The sequence below is a fragment of the Truncatella angustata genome, assembly GCF_020726525.1.
Source record: "Truncatella angustata strain MPI-SDFR-AT-0073 chromosome Unknown BKA67scaffold_1, whole genome shotgun sequence".
Classification (NCBI taxonomy): domain Eukaryota; kingdom Fungi; phylum Ascomycota; class Sordariomycetes; order Amphisphaeriales; family Sporocadaceae; genus Truncatella; species Truncatella angustata.
The window spans coordinates 6,807,411-6,825,416 of record NW_025763381.1 but is presented as its reverse complement, the minus strand read 5'-3'; the positions used below and the strand labels follow the sequence as shown (position 1 = coordinate 6,825,416).

Here is an 18,006-nt window from a genome sequence, read left to right as displayed (position 1 = left end):
GTGCGCGCTACCTGCTGGTTCGGTCTTCATTGAAGTTGTTGTATCATAGGAGCAAAATCCGCACTACCTGTGATCTGGTCTCATTACTAGTCCCCGTGCCACGTAATAAATCGGTGCTCTCAGGCTCTCTTCATTCGCGGCCACTTGCATAGCATTGCCACGGGTGCGGGTGCTGGTACTTCACGCCGCTAATATTTCTATTAACCAGGCTCCCACGGCCAACATGTATAACGATTGAGAAAACGGTTTAAGAATGAGTCTTTGCGCCTCTACTACCGACAAAGGTATGACGAGAAACTCCCGAGGTGGCCATACTTTCAATACAACTTACCTTCAACTGCGGCTTTAGCAGCCGGTAGTTCGAAGTGGTGACAGCAGAAGCATGACGAGATGGAAAGCGTCTGGAGAGTCACGATAAACATCTTGGAGTAATCATATCGCAGCTCGAAAGAAGAATGTTCTCTCTGGCCTAATTTTTTTGTATCCTCATCTTTTCCCCTGAAACCTACCCGTTGATAGTCTCAATGCCCTCGGGATTCCAACGGAACTTTAATAGCACTAGGTTAGCTTTGTGTGGAAGACGGGTACAATATCATGGCTGCCACGTGCTCAACATTATACAAGTCGCACAAGTCAATCAGAAGGATTCTAGCGTGAGAAGTATTAAATCCTCGGCTTCTAGAAGGACCATAGGTGAGTTTTGACACATAGTCAGGTGCCACTGTTCCAGCTCTACGGGCCGACCCATATCGTTTGACTCATGCTACATTTTCGAGAGCATAGAATTGCCCAGAGTCAGCAAGTAGTTTTATGGTTGTGGCTATTACGGCCAAATTATAGCATGGGCGAGATTTACTATCGAACCGGAATTCAAGTGAGAATGAGCTTTTCTTTTCTTCGGTGATGAAAATGCCGGCAAGTATTCATCACCAATGGCGGGAGCATAAAAAGATCTGATGGCTGCATGATGACGATAATGTATAACCATACAAATCTGCGTGGTAGACAACGAAGCAAAAGCAATCGCTGCTGATCTTTGCGCGTATATGTTCTTATCTCGTGACGAAGCAATTAGGGAAGCTAGACCTGCATGTTCTGGTGTCCTAAAGAGGAGGGATTTACGGTAATGCATGTCTCATACAGGCTTTCGGTACGTAAGCGGAGCATCGAACTGATCGGAAGCAACACGGCAATAGGTTATTCCCAGCATAAGCGAGCAACCACCACTCTTCCAGGTTGGGACCAAAGACACAATTATACTTCAACTAAAGTATAACACTGTGGATTTGATTGGAGGGCCACGGTTATGTTGCTCTGAGGTTGCATCTAGCACCAAGTATGACATAGGGTGACACAAATGTAGCAGCGTGTGGTTTTTGAGACAGCCCTTCAAACCTAATTGGCACGGTTGAGTATCGACCTAGATAACCACGCACTTCTGGCACCGATATTTTGGGCATCGTTTCTTACCATAGAACAGTGGCATTGAATACCCTACTCAGCACTTCATCAGCCCAACAAGAGAAGGCAAAGGCAGACCAACCTCGTATTTGCCGGAGCAAATCTTCAAGAGCTGACTTCTGGTCTCGATCCAAATGTGATTGTATTGAACACCAGAAAATTGGCCGATAATTATGAGACTCTAGTCTAGGGCCTGTGCGTAGCTTCTTGGTAGCACGACTTGGACGAGCGGAGGGCGGCCTTGGTACTTTTAGACATTCCACTCCTCAGCAGCAACCTGACTACTTACCGTGGACTTCTCATATTGCACCACATGTAATAACGGCGATGGCGTTGTCCGGTTCTTAGGAAGCAGCTTGCTTTGTCTTTAATCGCCTCCTTGTCGCTGCAAGTCCTGGCCCCATACCGACCCCGGCTGCTTATTACTTGGCCTTAGCGCAGTGGCATGCACTGCCTACCACGCATTGCAGTGTTTTAGTGTTGTCCACGCATCCTCTTCTCTGGAACCGGGGAACCGAACCAATGATTCCCGGCTCGTGAAAGTCTGCGACCTAGGAGAAAAAGGATAAAAAGGTGGGATACTGACGTGCTCCACAAATGATCTACTCAACCGTGGTTAGTCGGTACCAGCACTGCCAGCAAAAGGACCACCCTCATTCCTCTTTCAACCACAATTGAAGCTCGGACTCGTGATCGCCACTAGGGTCGCGTTCGCGGAACTACCTGGTCAGCGAGCCAACATACGGCACGCTGGTCTTGCTTGCATCAAGAACTGGTCATCATGCCCATTACACCACGATTTACACCATGTTTTATACGGGCAAGTCCACAGCTTGTCACACATGCCGCCAGAGGCGTCTAAAGTGTGATGAGGTCCGTCCGCATTGCCTCAAATGCAAGCGCGCTGGACGAGAATGTCTGGGCTACAGAGATGAATCAGCTTTCATCATCCGGGACATGACAACAGCCACTATACAGAAATTTGAACACAAGCCCAAGTCAGCTACACCAGCGTCGTCCTCGTCGTTGGCAGATGATACGGCGCCACCTATCTCAGAGACAGATGGACCGGGCAGCGCCGAAGGAGGCTCCACCGTCGCACTGTCGCCTGCTGCATCTTCGTCTGCATCGTTCTTTCAGGGTTCATTCTCGCTTTCCGCAGATGAAGAATTTGGAAGTGAGAGAGACAGGAGGAAAATACGAAAACAGAAATCTTGGGTCGAACATCAGGGGCCAAGGAAGAAGAGGTCGATGATGTTAAAACAAACACTGCTCGCCTTGCCGCTTGAGGACCGAGCTCTATGCTATTTCGCAAGTCGTTACGCATTCGCGCCAACGCAGTTTCTTGATCCAGGATATTTACCAGTACTCAAGGCTGTGAGTCAAAAAGAGAGTCTCGGGCCTTGCCTCTCAGCTTCATTGTCTGCTGTGTCCCTGGCAGCTTTCTCTACCAAGGCAAATGCACGAAAGGCTATAGTACGAGCAAGGGCACAATATGCAACAGCTTTGCAGATGACGAATGAGGCCATTCAACGCTCTAAATCGTACAACGATGACGAGCTCTTAGCGTCTGTCGTATTACTAGCACTCTTTGAGGTATATGGTCGAACCCGAGCAACCTGTATATCTGATTGTGCTGACAAGATTAGGTCTTCTGTTCCGAAAATATACTCGGTTGGGGCAGTCACATATTTGGCGCAGCCGCAATGCTCGGTGCTCGTGGAAAGGTCTCTCTACGCGACAAGCTGGTCAGAGCATTATTTCGCGTTGTTAGCAACGAATCAGTATGTTTGTAGATGGAGCCCAAAGACATCCTGAAACTAACCCGTGCAGGTTAAACTTCACATGCTGGGCGTCTCTTCTCCCCATACTGGTACTGAAGTTTGGCTTCAGTGGCTCACTGAGCCCCGATACATGACTTACATAACTCCAGCGGCCGAAGCAGCAGATCCAAATGCGGCGGATATGTTGGATCTAGCACGTAACATGGACGGCCTAAGCTTTCAAGAACTGGCCTCTCTAAAAGGAGCTGACGCAGTAGATCAGATACAGAGCGGCCGTGCTGGGACATTACCAGTGCCGCAGTTATCACCTGCGCCACCAGTTGGATACGCCGGGCCGCAGGGCGAGGATGAAACCATTAGCATCACACTTGCTCTCTTGGAGACAAAAAAAATGATAATGGCATACTCAGAGAAGTTTCCGCCGATTCCTGACTTGGATGAACCGACTGAGCCATTGGCCGACCTTGACCAGTCAAGGACAAGTGACTATGTTACGGATGTGGACAAGACTTACCAGAAATTGGCAACCATAAGCCTGTATGTATGTGGTTGTACTGCCAGGTTAGTTACCTATAACGTTATGGCCAGATTGGCAGCAGCGCTTTCTCCCCGTGCAACTCGGGATTATAATGAGGCAGTTTCAATGGGCCGAAAGGAAATCCGCGAGATTTTGAGGATGGCTCCACATTTCTTCCGACTCATTGAAGAGTCCTCCGGCTTGACAAACAGCAATAGGTTTCTCTCTTCCTCTATCGCTCGGGAATACGAGTCGTCTTCATCTTCAGACGATTCTTCGATTGCCTGTGGAGACGAATACCTGGTATCCAAAACCCAAAGATCAGTACCGAATCTTGCCAAAAGTTACATCGGACTGATGATACTATGGCCAGTTGCTACGGCTGCGTCCACTGACCTTGTCGATGCGGACCAGTTCAAGTACATCATGGGGATGTTAGATTATATTATTAACGTATGTGGGATAAGAATGGGTGATGGTGTCCGACAATTCTGTGTGGAGAAACGGCAGCTGTCTGGTGCTCCTTTCTTTGCATGAGGAACTAGGAGCACATGAACACATACACAAAGCACAATAACGACTCGTTTGGAGACTTGCATAAGGGCTGTTTGGTTTTGATGCCTTTAGGAAAATATGCGTGGAGTTAAGGATCATCCCTTTGTGTGACACTGGCGGATTTCATTACAACAACGGATACCCATTTCCTTGGATAGGTTGTACATACAGCACAGTCAAATAAACTTGATATCTACGATATAGGCCTGTTTTTGAGGTTTACAATAAACCAGCCTGTCACACACGCCGTTCATCATCACCAAAGGAACTCCACGTTGGACTATATGGTTTTCAACTTTTCCACATTAAGACTCTCCACCGCCACCCTTTGAAGAGATCCATATCCCTTTCATCCAAAGCCTCGTTCCCAATCTCAATTCTTTGGATAAGCCTTTTTAATCGCTTTGAAACTGTCCTCGCAACGCGCAGTGACACTTCCGCCTGGAAAACGTACAGTACCGAGAGCGCGAACATTGCCACAGAAGCAAGCGCGCCGTTGTTCTTTATCAGGGTCCAAGTGCGGGAGATTAGTGTTTTGCTCCGCCGAAAGGCGTACTCCGTATCATTGGAAGTCTCATTATCATCCGACGGTCTCCGAAAGATTTTACGGACTGCCGGGATGAGGATTGCACTTACACACATATACATAAGCATACGCCGAGGTTCTTTTCTAATAATGGCTAATGCTGTGTGTGCACTTACAAGAATCCACCCAATGCCCAACGCCCCCAGCGATGCGACTCACTTGCCTTCAGCAGTGTGGCGACCTCATTTCTAAGCGTTTTCAGGTCAGCTAGCGCTACGTCTTTCTGCATGCGTAGACGATTCTCTGCCGCCGGGTCGTCATAGCGCCGCCGTTGCTGCAACATCACGAATTCGCGCAGGGAGTACTCGGTCGCTGTCCGTGCTGCTTTGAGACCATGGGTCGTCTGAGTAGAGATGGACTGAGGGAACGACTGCTGATTGAGTAGTCTTGGATCATAAGAGGGCGGACCGGGGAATGATGGCGTGGGCGCTACCGGCTGCTGGTATTGCACAGGCATCGGCACTGGTCCCGGGTCCGTCATGGTGATGGGCTTGACAGTCCCTGTTGTTGACATCTTGAATTCGAGGGATGAGGTGGTGATTGGAGGCTCGGCCCGCGCCTAGTAAGTTGTGCGCAAAGTACTATGATTTACTATCTTCGATGTAGGGACTTGACTCATATGTATATATGATAATTTCTAGCGTAGTACATTGTTAACTGGTTTCAGAGAGAGAGAGAGAGAGACAGAGAGAAAAGGATAGGCGGGTTCAAATACGCCTCAGACATGACATAGCTGCTCTGACGATTCATCAAGGTGGCTGGGAGTGGAGACCGGAAACATGAGGTCAAATCGCGGGGGATTGTGGGGTGAGAACTGCTGATCCCTGGAATGTACACCATTACTCATTGAGCTCATGGAGACACATACACAATCTCAATTTGTTCCATGCAATAAGTTACTCGTTCCAAAGAAATTTCTACCATTCAAGCATTCTACAACATAGGTGCAAGATATTTGAGCCTAAGCGTGTCTTGGTCTAAACCCGTAAGCCCCGGATATCAGTTCGACTTCTTCTTGCATAGGGAATCATAGACTGCGAACCAAGTTTGCACGTATCTCAAGGAGCATTTCGTGCTTGTTAACGTTGATGCTATCCGTTTCTGCAATGAAGACGAGATTTAGTACTTGCTAAAAAGTAGTTTGAGATTCATTAAACTATGTTGAAGGTGATACTGCCTCAGTGTCTTTACAACACAGAGAGTTCTTTCAGTGTTTTGAAGAAAATTTGCGGACTCGAAGCTCCCGATGCGGTGCTGTTCGCAATCTGCACCAGCTCAGTTAATATCATTACTTTGATCTCCATTGGCACTAGGTTCCAAACTTGCCTCAATGTCTCCAAGTGGCTATCTGTATTAGGCTGGAAGACCTTGGAATACGAGACAACGATATTGCGGTATAAGAGCTCGGGAGTTGGACACTCAGGCTCAAACATCTCAAGCATACCCACCACAAATTCATTAATCTGATCTAATATCTCCTCACTGCATCCCAGTCCTCTATTGATCCGGTAACTCTCAAGTCCCCCGAAGATGTGCGCGACGGCTGATGGTGTCTCTGGGCGCCAGAGATCCGGGCGAATGCGATCCAGTATGCAAAAGTTTGCGACCGAAGGGTTCCTGTCTGAGCATTAGAAAATGGTACAGTAAATCTTCACGGCTGCAGTGAAAATTGATGTTATGCTGTGTGCAGAATTCGCTGAAATGCTTCGAACCAGGTCGAGAGGTATGTGTGCCCGGGGCCGACTCACTATCAAAGGGCACAAAACTCGTGTTCATTGTGCTGACCCTTTCATCACTTGGCGTGGAAATGAATGAGGTAGCTTCAGAGTCCTGCCCGCGCCCTAGTGGAATTTTTGAAGGGGTGGCCTTATGACAATCCCGAGGCACCGCAAGTTGTGAAGGCTTAGACTATGCGGTAGCGACAAACTGGGCCCAGTATCAATAAAGCGAACACAGGGCACATTTGTCAACCGTTTAGAATCATCAACTGGTGCGGCAGGATCATGGGGAGGCCGCCGCCTCATCAAAGCTCTACTGTCGTCAAAACTACAGTCTTCCTCCCAATCGTCGTTGGCGGAGTTCATATTGAAAAATGCGAGATTTGGCTTGCGCGTAATCAATTAAGACTTTGAAAGAATTCTCAGATACTTTGTGGCATTTATGTCTTTCTTTTGTTGTGCGTATCATGTTTGCTGTGCAGTCATCCTTTCTGTCACAAGTTTCAAACTTGTGATCACCTCATGACATGCTGACCATGACTTATATATAATATGACGTTTTTTGTGATGCTCTGGACTAGTTTTCAAGATTTCTAGTCTGGAAACGTCGAGTACAGTGTAGGCCTACCCATGCATACACGGGCAAATTATGGATCCCCATGCGGAATATGTATTACTGTTGTACAACTAATCCGTTTTATAACTCAATATCTTGAGGCAACTTCGCTGCTGGTTACTCAGTACAAACGAATGCATCTATCTCGTACTAATTTAATGTGAACTGTCTGTCTTGTTACAAACATGGTCAGGCGAGCATTGCTTGTTGTTGACCTCGGAGTACCTACTACACGACCACGTCATTTCTTCTTCTCTTTGCCTTGAGAATGACCTTTGTCAGAAATTAATTTTATTTGTGTTTGATTTCTTCTATTTGCCACGAGGAAAGGCCTTGCTAAAACGTGACCTTTTTAAAATGCTTGTTGTCTCCTTATCTTGATAATTCGCAGTATTTGCCAGATTGTCAAATGGAGGCACGGACACGCAAAGATGAAACCGAGTTCTTAGAGAAAAGAGCAAGTCTACAGGGATATCATTCTCTATTAAAGACCATCTTGACATAGGAAGGATACAGCAAGCATTGTAGATTCTTCAGATACGGAAGATATAACAAGTACCACAGGTTCTTGAAACACAGAGAAGACAGCAATGGATCACCGCCAGTCGTATAACCCATGAAATTTTGCTATTCTCTCCACTTGTCGACATCTTGGTAGAGACCTTGACGTGAATCAACTGCGTTCTGAAGTGTAAAATACGACATGGTATCTTGGAAGACAATATTTACTCCTGAAGCTGTTGAGAAGGCTTTTGGAGCTCGAAAATTATGGTTATTCGGCACGTCATCCACTCAACAAATGTTCGTTTATTTGATGTTTCCTCAAGTGGAGGTAAATGCCATTGTCTTACTGAATTGCAACTCAAGAGAGCAACATAAACACTCAAATATTTCTTCTACTAGTTGGAACGAAGATCTGATTATGTTTGCGAAGAACAACTAACTGAACTAGAAAATTTCCAAGCCATGACAATTCGAGTGGAGATCTTGAAGCATAAGTGCTGCATATTTATGATTGAGTTCTATCTAAGGTTAGACTAGTTGGTATTTATTCTGTATCAAGAGTGCCATCGTATGCTACTAACCGTAACATTCATCGTGTTAAATCCTTATTGTGTCTGTTTTCCTCACTGTATCATAAACCTTGCTGTCCTATTATATTTCTCCTTCCGTTATGGTAAATCAACTGTGAAACGGCATCTTAAATATTGACCGCACGCTCGCCCGCAGGAATCGACAAGTCATACTCGAATGCCAATTTGACGCTACGACCAGCATTCAACTTGACATCCCACGAAATTTCTCCTCCATTCTTCAGGGTAGAAACCGCTTCGCCCCAAATCGCATGCTCCTTCCCTTCATTCTCGGGAGCTCCAGTACTGACTCCGTAAGATCCGGCTACCAGCCCTTTCGGCTGTATAATTTCGATACGAAGCCTTTCGTCCTCGCTGACCGGTATCTGGTCCAAGACAGTTATTTGCGCCGGCTTGCTCTGTTCATCAGATCGAGTGTTGGAAAGTGTAATCAATCGCTTGAACGTGCTGCTATCCTCTTTCGAGATGAATCCGGTTTGACTACGCTTGACATCAGGCTTAGGGTACGCGACTCGAATAGCCGGATCGATGCCAAGATTGAGATCGAATGTCTCGCTAGGGCTGCAACGAGGTAAAGTGGTTCGGCCGATGAAGGTGCCGTCCAAGGTCAAGCCAGTTGGGCCTTTCAGTAATGTGAGATTGCTTTCGTTTCTCAGCTTAGCCTTAAGGTAAGCGGCAGGCTTGTACTTCGCCACAACATTGTGGCTAAAGGTCACAGATGTCATGGATACGCGAGCAACTCGCTGCTTTGAGGGATTGGAGGCTGGTGAGAGAGTCTTCGATCCATCAATTTCGTAGGTGGAAGTAAACCCTACTTCCTCGAACACAGATCCTTGAAATTCAAGGTCGGGCTTTGCCTCCATGACCACGGCACCAATTTCGCCATGAGCGTGAAGAAGACCATCGAAACTCGAACTCGACATGGCGAGCTTGTCCACAGTGAGTTGATCTTTTTTCTTTGACTCGCCTTCGTTCGACTTCAAAGCACCGAAAAGGCCACCTGACTGAGGAGAGACCGTTGCAACAGATTGGCTCGAGCCGAATAGACCACCGTGGGTGGCAGCTGGGTTGGTATTTTGAACCCGTCCAAAAAGGCCACCTGATTGAGGAGAGACCGTTGCGACAGCTTGGCTCGAGCCGAATAGACCACCGTGGGTGGGAGCTGGGTTGGTATCTTGAACGCGTCCGAAGAGACCACCGCCAGTAGTGGCAGTATTTTGAGAGTTGGCGGTAGTGATTTGGTTGATAGTGCTGTAAATTTGATGCGGCAGCGGCAGCGGCTGTACACCAAAACGATTGTCCACGTTGTCTATCCCGAACAGTTCCGCCCGTGGCTTTTCGGTGTTTCGCGCGTTTCGCAGCCCCGTGCCGGTTTTATAGGACTCTTCCTCTCGCGAGTACATGATCTCAGTTGGTACATGAGTAGTGAACCCGAAACCGCGCTTTTCTGCAAGTCGCACGTACCAAGGAACGAGAGTCGGAAGTTCGTCGTTCAACCGGGAGAAGTCAGCTTGAGATGTGGAAAGCATGATCTTACATTTAGACCAAGTCTCAGAAGTCATGTTGGTCAACTGTGCATCAAAGCACAGTGTCCCAGAGTTCGTGGTTGTGGATAAGGCCAGGTCGTAACTAGGTGACCAGTATGCATAGCTAGTGACATATGATAGAGTAAGGTCACACTTTGTAGTTGCTATGTCACCCTCGGCGACTGTTTCTGGATGATTGATGGCAAGCGTGGCAGAATCACTTGACACCGAGCCGCGCCGTGAAGTCACCGGTGTGAAATCTACGGCTTCCAAGCTGACCTTGACAATATAGACATTTCTGGGCCAAAATGCCTCGCGCTCGCGGCGAATGCGCAACTTCTCTTTCACAAGCCTTTCACGCTTATGTGCCGCCTTTTGCTCCTTCAACTTTCTATGACGGAGAGCCTTGGCTTTCTCTTTGTCAGCTTTGGCCATCCTTTTATTAGCGCGCTTTTGCAGGCGAGATCTATCCGTCTGAAGCTTCTCCATCCGCTCATTGAGTTCACGCTGCTTTGCGTTTCCTTCCATGTAGTCCTGGTGGATTTTCTCGCGCTCAGTCCGGTAAGTGTCAAGTCCAGTGATAATATCAAAATCCTGAACCTTGGATGCGGTATTATTATTTGGTGGCACACTGGCCAACATAATGCCGTACGAGTCAAGAATCTTCATCCGGCTTTCAGCGCTTGCCACCAATTCGTTGGCACGCCTCTGCTCGTCCAGCAATGTAGCTATCTTCTCCGAGATATCCTTGACGTCCCCATATTCACTGTCTGTGACTTCATCATCGTTGTCATGGTCCGATTCAGACCCAGATTCCGATTCGTCTGAGTCAGGGTAAACATCCTCAAAGACTTCGCGGTTCGGCAAGCTTTGAATATTTATGTCTGTGATAATGGCTGACCCAGTTCCTTCCACCTTGATGGAGTGTTCATCAGTACCGGGCGTCAGACCGATGATGGTGATCTGGTTTGCACCGGGTTTGAGCTGTGCCTTGATTTCGCGGACAACCTGTGCTCGACCAGGGAAAAGCGTCACAGATTGTGTGGCCAGATCGCGGATTTGGAAGTCATGCTGGTGCACACGATTCATTTTGGTTGTGCTAGCTTGACGATGTTGCTGTTGTTGACAAAAGTATTCAGTGGTCTGGAAGGTGCAAGAATCAAGTCAAGACCGCTAACTTATACCTCACCATATTCTTTCGTGGTGCATATGAGGTCGTTAAAACGAGGCAGCTTGGCCAGGCACCAAGACGGTCCGTGCCTGCGGGCCAAGTTGACCAATAGAACAAACAATAGCAGCTAACAAGTTAAAGACGAAGCAACAGAGAACATGATAGACAGCGAGATTTGGTCGCTCCCAGGCTCGAGATTCCACGTCACAAAAGACTAACATCTCGTTATGAAACCATATTTAATCATGGGGCTTTTGAATTAGGCAGTCAACTAAACCAACCCTTCCTGCACTCTGATTGGTCGAGAAGCAAGCCCCTGTGTCTGCCTGGCTCTGTTTGTTCTGTCTGATAACTTATAGCATCCCTGAAACGCCAAACTCGAGTTTCGCACATCGAAGTTCTACTCGTCCGCAAAAGTGGTATAATTTTGCAAAGCATGCTTCCCATGTACGTACCAACTTCGCATTAGTCAAAGTTCTCCCAGCTGCATCTCAATAATACTTATGTAACATTTTACACCTTGGTCAGCCTGCCGTTAAAATCCTTTTCACCAGGTCGAAGACGAGGTAATTATTTTTATGTTATCTCACTTCGACCCTTAGGTCTATAGGAAAATATGGCCATAGTCATCGATCTAGACTCTCTTCGCCGGTTAGGAAGTCCCGGTCCCGACCTATTCGAGATGTACCGCTATTTCATAGAAGATCATTTCGCCCCAAGACAAAAAGAAGAACAAATCAGTCCATATTGGGGCAATCGACCGTTACTGAATGACTAAGTGGTCAGCAGTAAAACCACCGCGCTCGTGCACGGGACTGCTCGGAGAACTCGGATCTCGGTCTTGTCGGACTTATACTCCTAACGCCAAGAATATCCTTGATCACAAGCAATGTCCCAAATAATTACTTGATTCTATTTCCTGCTCAGCTTCATTACATCCACAAGCCAAATCGAACTGCCAGACTGGGACAGTGCCTTTCAACTTGATTTGATCTTTCGATTTCGTCCTATAGCAGATCGCTATATGGAACCAACGAGTCTCTTAAGCATCCACCAAGCCGCGATAGACATGCCTTCTATTGTGTCAAATACAGCGCTATTGGATCAACTTAGTTGTCCGCGAATTTTATCATGTGAGATCAACGCTTCCTCGGACTATAAAGACTCAGAAATACCTGAAGAATTGGTGTTTTGAGGTGGAAATCAGGACGCATAACCAACGGCGGTAGATGTAGGCCCGACCGGCTTCAGCATCCGGGACAAGGTATCTGCAACTGCCTTTTAAGTCTAAAATCCTTATGCTACTCAATGTAACGCTAGATCCACACGGAAGAGTTAATTTCGAAGAATGGTAGGTAGTGACCAAAGAAAGAGACAAAAGGTCAGGGTCGAACCTGAGAGGGGAATCTTGGGCAGCATATCGTCTGTTTCCCCTGATCAATGTTCCATTCGCTTATTGCAATCCGTCAGCGGCTCAATTCAGGTCGCACGAGCCGCGCGTCCTGAATGAAGTGGTTGCTTGTTTCTTCTATACTCACAGTAGCAAGACCGACGAAAACCACATTTCGGGAAGTCAAGCGGACGGGTCACCACATTAAGGGCCACCTGCTCAGATTATGCGACCGGAGAGGATGTACATAACTCAGCATGCCTCACCTCATCTTCAGTACATTCTCGGACATCATCAACCAGTTTATCGAACTCCTTTCTCTCGTTTCTTTCGACATAAACCATGATGACGATGCGTCGCGCTGTTGCTGTCTTCGTTGCAGCGGTGAGCAGCCTCGTGGGCACAACAACAGCTACCGATTTTGCTGAAGTGTGCACCTCCGAATATGTGCAGTCGGTTCTGCCTGGCGATGGCTTCATTCCTGGAACTACGATCGACACTACCTCGGTGGCTGTCAATGCGATTGGTAACTATTCATCCGCAGCCTCTGATGGAGTTGTGGGAGTCGAAGCAGTCGCTGTTTGCAATGTCACGTTCGGTTACACCCATGACGGCAAGGAAGGAAAGACCAACGTTTGGTATTATCTTCCTGATCCAGCCAACTTCAAGAATCGATTCTTGTCCACTGGAGGCGGTGGTTTCTCAATCACCTCTGGAGCAGGTGGATTGTCTGGTGGCCTGAGCTACGGCGCTGCCTCTGGTACCACTGATGCGGGTTTGGGAAGCTGGAGCGCTCAACTAACCAACAAGGTCCTCTATGCTAATGGTTCCATGAACTATGATGCCCTTTACGCCTTTTCTCACCAGGCTATCCACGAGATGACTGTTCTTGGCCAAGAGCTCACAAAGGCCTTCTTTGGCGTGGAGAAAATCTACTCCTACTACTCAGGGTGCTCGGAAGGTGGACGAGATGGGTTTAGCCAGCTGCAGAGATACGGTACGCAGTTTGACGGTGCTGCCGTCGGTGCTCCAGCTATGCGCATGGCCTTTCAGCAAGTCATTCACCTATTCTCTGCAATGGTGGAGATCACCAACAACTATTTCCCTCCTACTTGCGAGCTTACCAGAATCAACAACGACACGATCGCTGCGTGTGACTTGCTTGATGGGAAGCAGGACGGTGTTGTGAGTCGAACAGATCTGTGCAAGTTACATTACAATGCTACGTCTTCCATTGGCAATAGCTACGCTTGTGCTGCCGGCAGTGGTGGTGGTGGTGGTGGTCCAGGAGGCCCAGGAGGCCCAGGAGGTCCTGGAGGGCCAGGAGGTCCAGGTATGTCACTTTCATTTACTTCATGCGGCTTGAATTCCTTCTTGCACCATATTCAAGTTCTCCATGACTTAAGTTAATATTGCTGTCTTATGGTTTTCTGACAAATAGTCTAGGTGGAGGTACTAGCTCCCCAGCGGTCAATGGTACTGTCAGCGATCAGGCCGCCGAGCTCGTGAAAGACCTTTGGGCCGGTCTCTTCGACTCCCAAGGTCGTCAGGCTTACATTATGTTTCAACCATCGTCTGATTTTGGTGACGCTGGCACGACCTACAACGCTGAGACTGGACAGTACGAGGCGTCAGTCAGCGGTATTGGAGTTCAATGGGTGAACTACTTCTTGAAGAAAGTCATTTCGGCCGACCTCGACCTGACCAACGCAAGCTACGATACACTGCGTGACTGGATAATCCAGGGTATCCAGGAATACTCAGATACTCTGGAAACCAACTGGCCTGATTTGGAAGACATTCGTGAATACGGCGGTAAGATTATTCACTACCACGGTGAATCTGACAACAGTGTCCCATCCGGCTCTTCTGTCATCTATCATGATGCCGTTCGTCAGGCTATGTATCCTGACGAGACTGTTATCGACGGTTATACCAAGCTGAACAGCTTCTACCGCTTTTACCTTGTGCCCGGCGCTGGACACTGTGGTCGCAGCCAGTCACAGCCCAACGGTCCTTTCCCGTCTGATATCCTTGGCAGCGTAATTGACTGGGTTGAGAATGATAGCGCACCTGAACAGCTACCAGCTACCACAACTAGCGGCGTTAGCGAAGATCTTTGCCTGTGGCCTACCCGCCCTCTTTGGTCTGAGGGCAGCGATGAGAAAGAATGCGTTTTTGACCAAGAGTCATACGAGTCTTGGCTGCCTAAGCTGGACTCTATCCCTGTTCCGGTGTGGTAATCGGCGTGGAGTAAATAAGAGCTGCAAAGACAGAAATAACATTTATGATACAAATCATTCGGCTTCTGTACGTGTGGGTTGCCACTGTGGTTTCCTGCTAGGCGAGGCAAGTCCATCAATGCGAGTTCTCAAATGAATGACCTACCGAGTGCCAGTGACTTGAGAGAAAAAATTCCCGCGTTGTCTCACAGGAGCGGCTGAACCCCCTTGTCGGGTCGTTCTGAAAAAAGGTTGTACCGGATGATGTTGGTGTGGCGTCCGCTAATGCACATCGGAACGTCAAGCCGCACGCCTCATCGAGACATGTGAGACAAACAATAGCTTCTAAGCAGTGCGCTTATCAAAGCCAAAAAAAAAATCCCAGATGCAAACGTGTCCACCAAACTTGCATTGCAGCGGGTTAATTAAGCCAATGAGCTCATGCTTGGGTCGATGGTAGGGTTTGTGTGACTTGAGCGACAACAATATTCAGGATCTTACAGCCATCGACACTTTAAATATCAAATACTGTACTCACCTTTGGAGCTGCAGCATACAAGACGTGCTGATAACCGTTACCTGCTGAAAATCATGTTTTCTTGAGTTTGCTGAATTGGCCTCAGGGATGAGCTGTAAAAATAAATAAATAAAAGCGCCATACATTGAGTTGAACTTGGCCAGCGACTTCTCACCTACATCTCATCAAAGTATTGGGCAGAATATAAGACTGATATTGCTGACACACGTGAGATAGTCGTCGTCTTAGAGAATCCTCAATTAGGTCGTTGCCACGCACAGAGTGTGTGTGAAGTCTGACCGGTGAGAAACACTCATCGGTCAATTAGTGGCCTCAACCCTTTCTCGGAGACTACTCAGGGTTCATCAGTTGATCAAACGGATGTCTTGGGCAACCACCTTTAGAATTCTTGGTAGAAGATACTCGCTTGATGGCAGCCGAATTTTGGCCCATGTCACCACGGCCTGCTTTGCCACGGTGACCTGCAATGGGTCAGACCAACGGACAACTTGAGGATCTGAATGGCCAGGAGCTTCTAAAGCACGACCTGAGAAAAGGTGGCTTCGAAGAAATGGAAATAGGCATCAAGTGCTTATTGAAAGAATTGGAAATATCCTGTGTCTATTTTCAGGACCAGAACGTGAGCTTGGGAACGACCTACCCCCCTTTCTGTGTGTCATGAAGTGGCAAAGCAACTCATCTCCTAGATACGATTGCCGCGGGCGTGTGACTGGATTGCTATCAACAAGGACTTGAGCAATGAACAGGTCGTGCAATTATAAGGTGCCGCCTCAACAGGGCTCAAGCCATGAGAGTCAAGGGTGCAGCTCCTTCTAACCCATGTCTTCTTGAAGCAGACATAGAGACTATTGAAAATATATTCGCCGACTACGAGAGGTTAGGCGTTACTATATACAAGTTAAAGCCAGAACAAAGGGGATGGACTATGACAAGAACCAGGCGTGGCTATCCATGACGAATGCAGTCATGCTAGACTTGATGGTGTGGAGGTGTGGCCAGTGGGGGATACGGCTCAAGCAGATAAGGCGACCGGTGCTTCCCTATTGAGCAGTCTCACTTCTGTAGCTCCTGGCTAACAGTGGGTTACTGCAATTTCATTTATATACAATATGAAGCTGAGCTGTAAGCCAAGACGTTAGCTGGCCGGCTGGCTATTTAAAGCATAATAGCTCTACGAAAGGATGCGTCTTGTACTACATTATTCGGGCGTAGACAGGGTATCCTCGGCTCTGGATGGCATTGGAATACTGTGCATTTTAATTCTTAGTTCACCATATACCCCACGAGTCACATCGACGGTATAGTGTTTTGTGTCCATGGGCTCCAAATTCAATAATCAATAATTTCCATGCAAACACATGTGCCAGACCAGTCGTGTTGTCTACAGTCACGCAAGAATCGAGTGAAAAGTTGATATTAACCAATATACATTAGTAAAAAGTATGCAACAGCTCAATAACATGCGGACATGCACAGCCAGCCACTAGGCAATGTAACATCCCGAGGTTGCGCCTCAGATCGTTCGTTTCGTATCGCGACGTTCGTTGGCGCACTAGATTACACACTATCACTTTGACTTATGCCTTAATATGTTTCTAGGAAAAGGCTGGAACTTGACAGACTGGGGATACCATGGTCAAGACCTACCACCATTCATCAGCCAAGCCCTGCTAATGCAATCATCTCAAGATCGGCTCCCTGACAGACGTCGCCTAGGCTGATCAACGTTACCTGCTCTTTCTCTCACCTCGACGTCACTAGTATTATCAAAGGTCTTCACGTGGACGTCAACCAGCGAAGCTTCCGTAGCCAACCGCGCTGTCAACGTAGCTTTGGTCTGCCGGCACGTAGCGTCAACCGAGCTTTCATTCCAAACTCAATGCTAAAATCCCCATGCCAAGCGTTGGGATCTGGCGCCACCGGGCGGGCTGCGCTCCCGCAGTTCAGCTGTGACATGCTTAGCCAATGATAACTTCGTCCAGGTAATTCTTCGTTGTCTCCACAAATTCTAAAAATCCAAGTAGCTGCATCTGCTGAAGCTTAATGCATTCTAGGCTCTATCCTTGCAACGATCATGACCTCAGTCTGTTGTGCTCCCCTCATATCAATCGGCACGTGAGTTAGTAGAGCAACCTCAACAACAAACCCGGTAAGCAAAGTTATGAGAGGGGATCCTGCTACTTGGTACACTTACTATAATTCGTGTAATTCGTATACTTTGTATACTTGGTAGGACAGAGACTTCAGCTAAATGGTACAGTAGTGCAACTACCAAGTGTAAGCACTGGAACCGTAGATGTTATGTATCATTCCAATAGTCGGGAAAAGCTTGTTTACAAGGGCTTACTTAGCCATAGGATTAGTCAACGGCGAGGCTCATAAACTTTGGAAACCCCACATACCGATCGTGTGATGTCCAATCATGCTATCCAAGTGACCTGGATTATCTCTATACGCCTTTCCTCTTGGCAAACAAACTTTTTTATGTCGTCGCTCCGCATGCCTGACATGTCGTTTGAGTCAGTGGGTTCGCCCGTACCCGGCACGCCGGATGCTCTACGCTAAGATCCGTAGGATCGTTGCTAGCGGGCAAGATGCTTCTGCGGCTGTTCCAGCAGGATGGATAGGACGGTAGCTAAGATGGCCGGGCATCAGCTGGCTATGTGTCGATCGGAACAAATTTCCATGGAGGATGAGAGGCGTCAAGAACTGCGCGAAGGTGGCTGCTTCGAGGGCCTGGAGCTAATATTGATAAGAAGACATCGACGATGGTATGGCTGAAAGTGACATGGGGGAAAAAAAACTATAAAATAAGAGCACGTGCCTGT

At 47.7% G+C, this 18,006-nt stretch overlaps 5 protein-coding genes across 5 annotated transcripts; 2 read left to right on the top strand and 3 right to left on the bottom strand.

Moving 5' to 3' along the window:
• The first annotated feature begins 1,950 nt into the window (after window positions 1-1,950).
• Window positions 1,951-4,657, top strand: BKA67DRAFT_71873 (uncharacterized protein). The gene is made up of 3 exons (XM_046109387.1): window positions 1,951-3,057; window positions 3,111-3,245; window positions 3,295-4,657. Exons 1-3 carry the CDS (start codon window positions 2,269-2,271, stop codon window positions 4,297-4,299), a joined length of 1,929 nt encoding a protein of 642 aa, XP_045965114.1. The 5' UTR covers window positions 1,951-2,268; the 3' UTR covers window positions 4,300-4,657.
• BKA67DRAFT_71860 (uncharacterized protein) lies at window positions 4,513-5,739 on the bottom strand. The gene is made up of 2 exons (XM_046109386.1): window positions 5,020-5,739; window positions 4,513-4,948 (listed from the first exon to the last, which is right to left on the bottom strand). Exons 1-2 carry the CDS (start codon window positions 5,415-5,417, stop codon window positions 4,609-4,611), a joined length of 738 nt encoding a protein of 245 aa, XP_045965113.1. The 5' UTR covers window positions 5,418-5,739; the 3' UTR covers window positions 4,513-4,608.
• BKA67DRAFT_667946 (uncharacterized protein) lies at window positions 5,740-6,987 on the bottom strand (the record flags this gene model as incomplete). The annotated part of the gene is made up of 3 exons (XM_046108625.1): window positions 5,740-6,524; window positions 6,652-6,744; window positions 6,831-6,987. 3 exons carry the CDS (start codon window positions 6,985-6,987, stop codon window positions 6,091-6,093), a joined length of 684 nt encoding a protein of 227 aa, XP_045965112.1. The 3' UTR covers window positions 5,740-6,090.
• Window positions 6,988-8,224: 1,237 nt separating this feature from the next.
• Window positions 8,225-11,229, bottom strand: BKA67DRAFT_549803 (uncharacterized protein). Its single transcript, XM_046101609.1, has one exon. The coding sequence runs from the start codon at window positions 10,944-10,946 to the stop codon at window positions 8,439-8,441; it is 2,508 nt and encodes an 835-aa protein (XP_045965111.1). The 5' UTR covers window positions 10,947-11,229; the 3' UTR covers window positions 8,225-8,438.
• A 1,540-nt stretch (window positions 11,230-12,769) lies between these two features.
• Window positions 12,770-14,661, top strand: BKA67DRAFT_509908 (tannase; the record flags this gene model as incomplete). Its single annotated transcript, XM_046097279.1, has 2 exons — window positions 12,770-13,685; window positions 13,871-14,661. The coding sequence occupies 2 exons, from the start codon at window positions 12,770-12,772 to the stop codon at window positions 14,659-14,661; spliced, it is 1,707 nt and encodes a 568-aa protein (XP_045965110.1).
• Window positions 14,662-18,006: the final 3,345 nt, after the last annotated feature.

Bases quoted from the DNA above. Each gene is read 5' to 3' on its own strand.
- BKA67DRAFT_71873 (XM_046109387.1), top strand. From the start codon at position 2,269: ATGTTTTATACGGGCAAGTCCACAGCTTGTCACACATGCCGCCAGAGG. The intron at 3,058-3,110 runs GTATATGGTCGA...TGACAAGATTAG, and splicing joins TATTACTAGCACTCTTTGAG to GTCTTCTGTTCCGAAAATAT. The intron at 3,246-3,294 runs GTATGTTTGTAG...TAACCCGTGCAG, and splicing joins GCGTTGTTAGCAACGAATCA to GTTAAACTTCACATGCTGGG.
- BKA67DRAFT_71860 (XM_046109386.1), bottom strand. From the start codon at position 5,417: ATGTCAACAACAGGGACTGTCAAGCCCATCACCATGACGGACCCGGGA. The intron at 4,949-5,019 runs GTAAGTGCACAC...TATGTGTGTAAG, and splicing joins TGGGCATTGGGTGGATTCTT to TGCAATCCTCATCCCGGCAG.
- BKA67DRAFT_549803 (XM_046101609.1), bottom strand. From the start codon at position 10,946: ATGAATCGTGTGCACCAGCATGACTTCCAAATCCGCGATCTGGCCACA.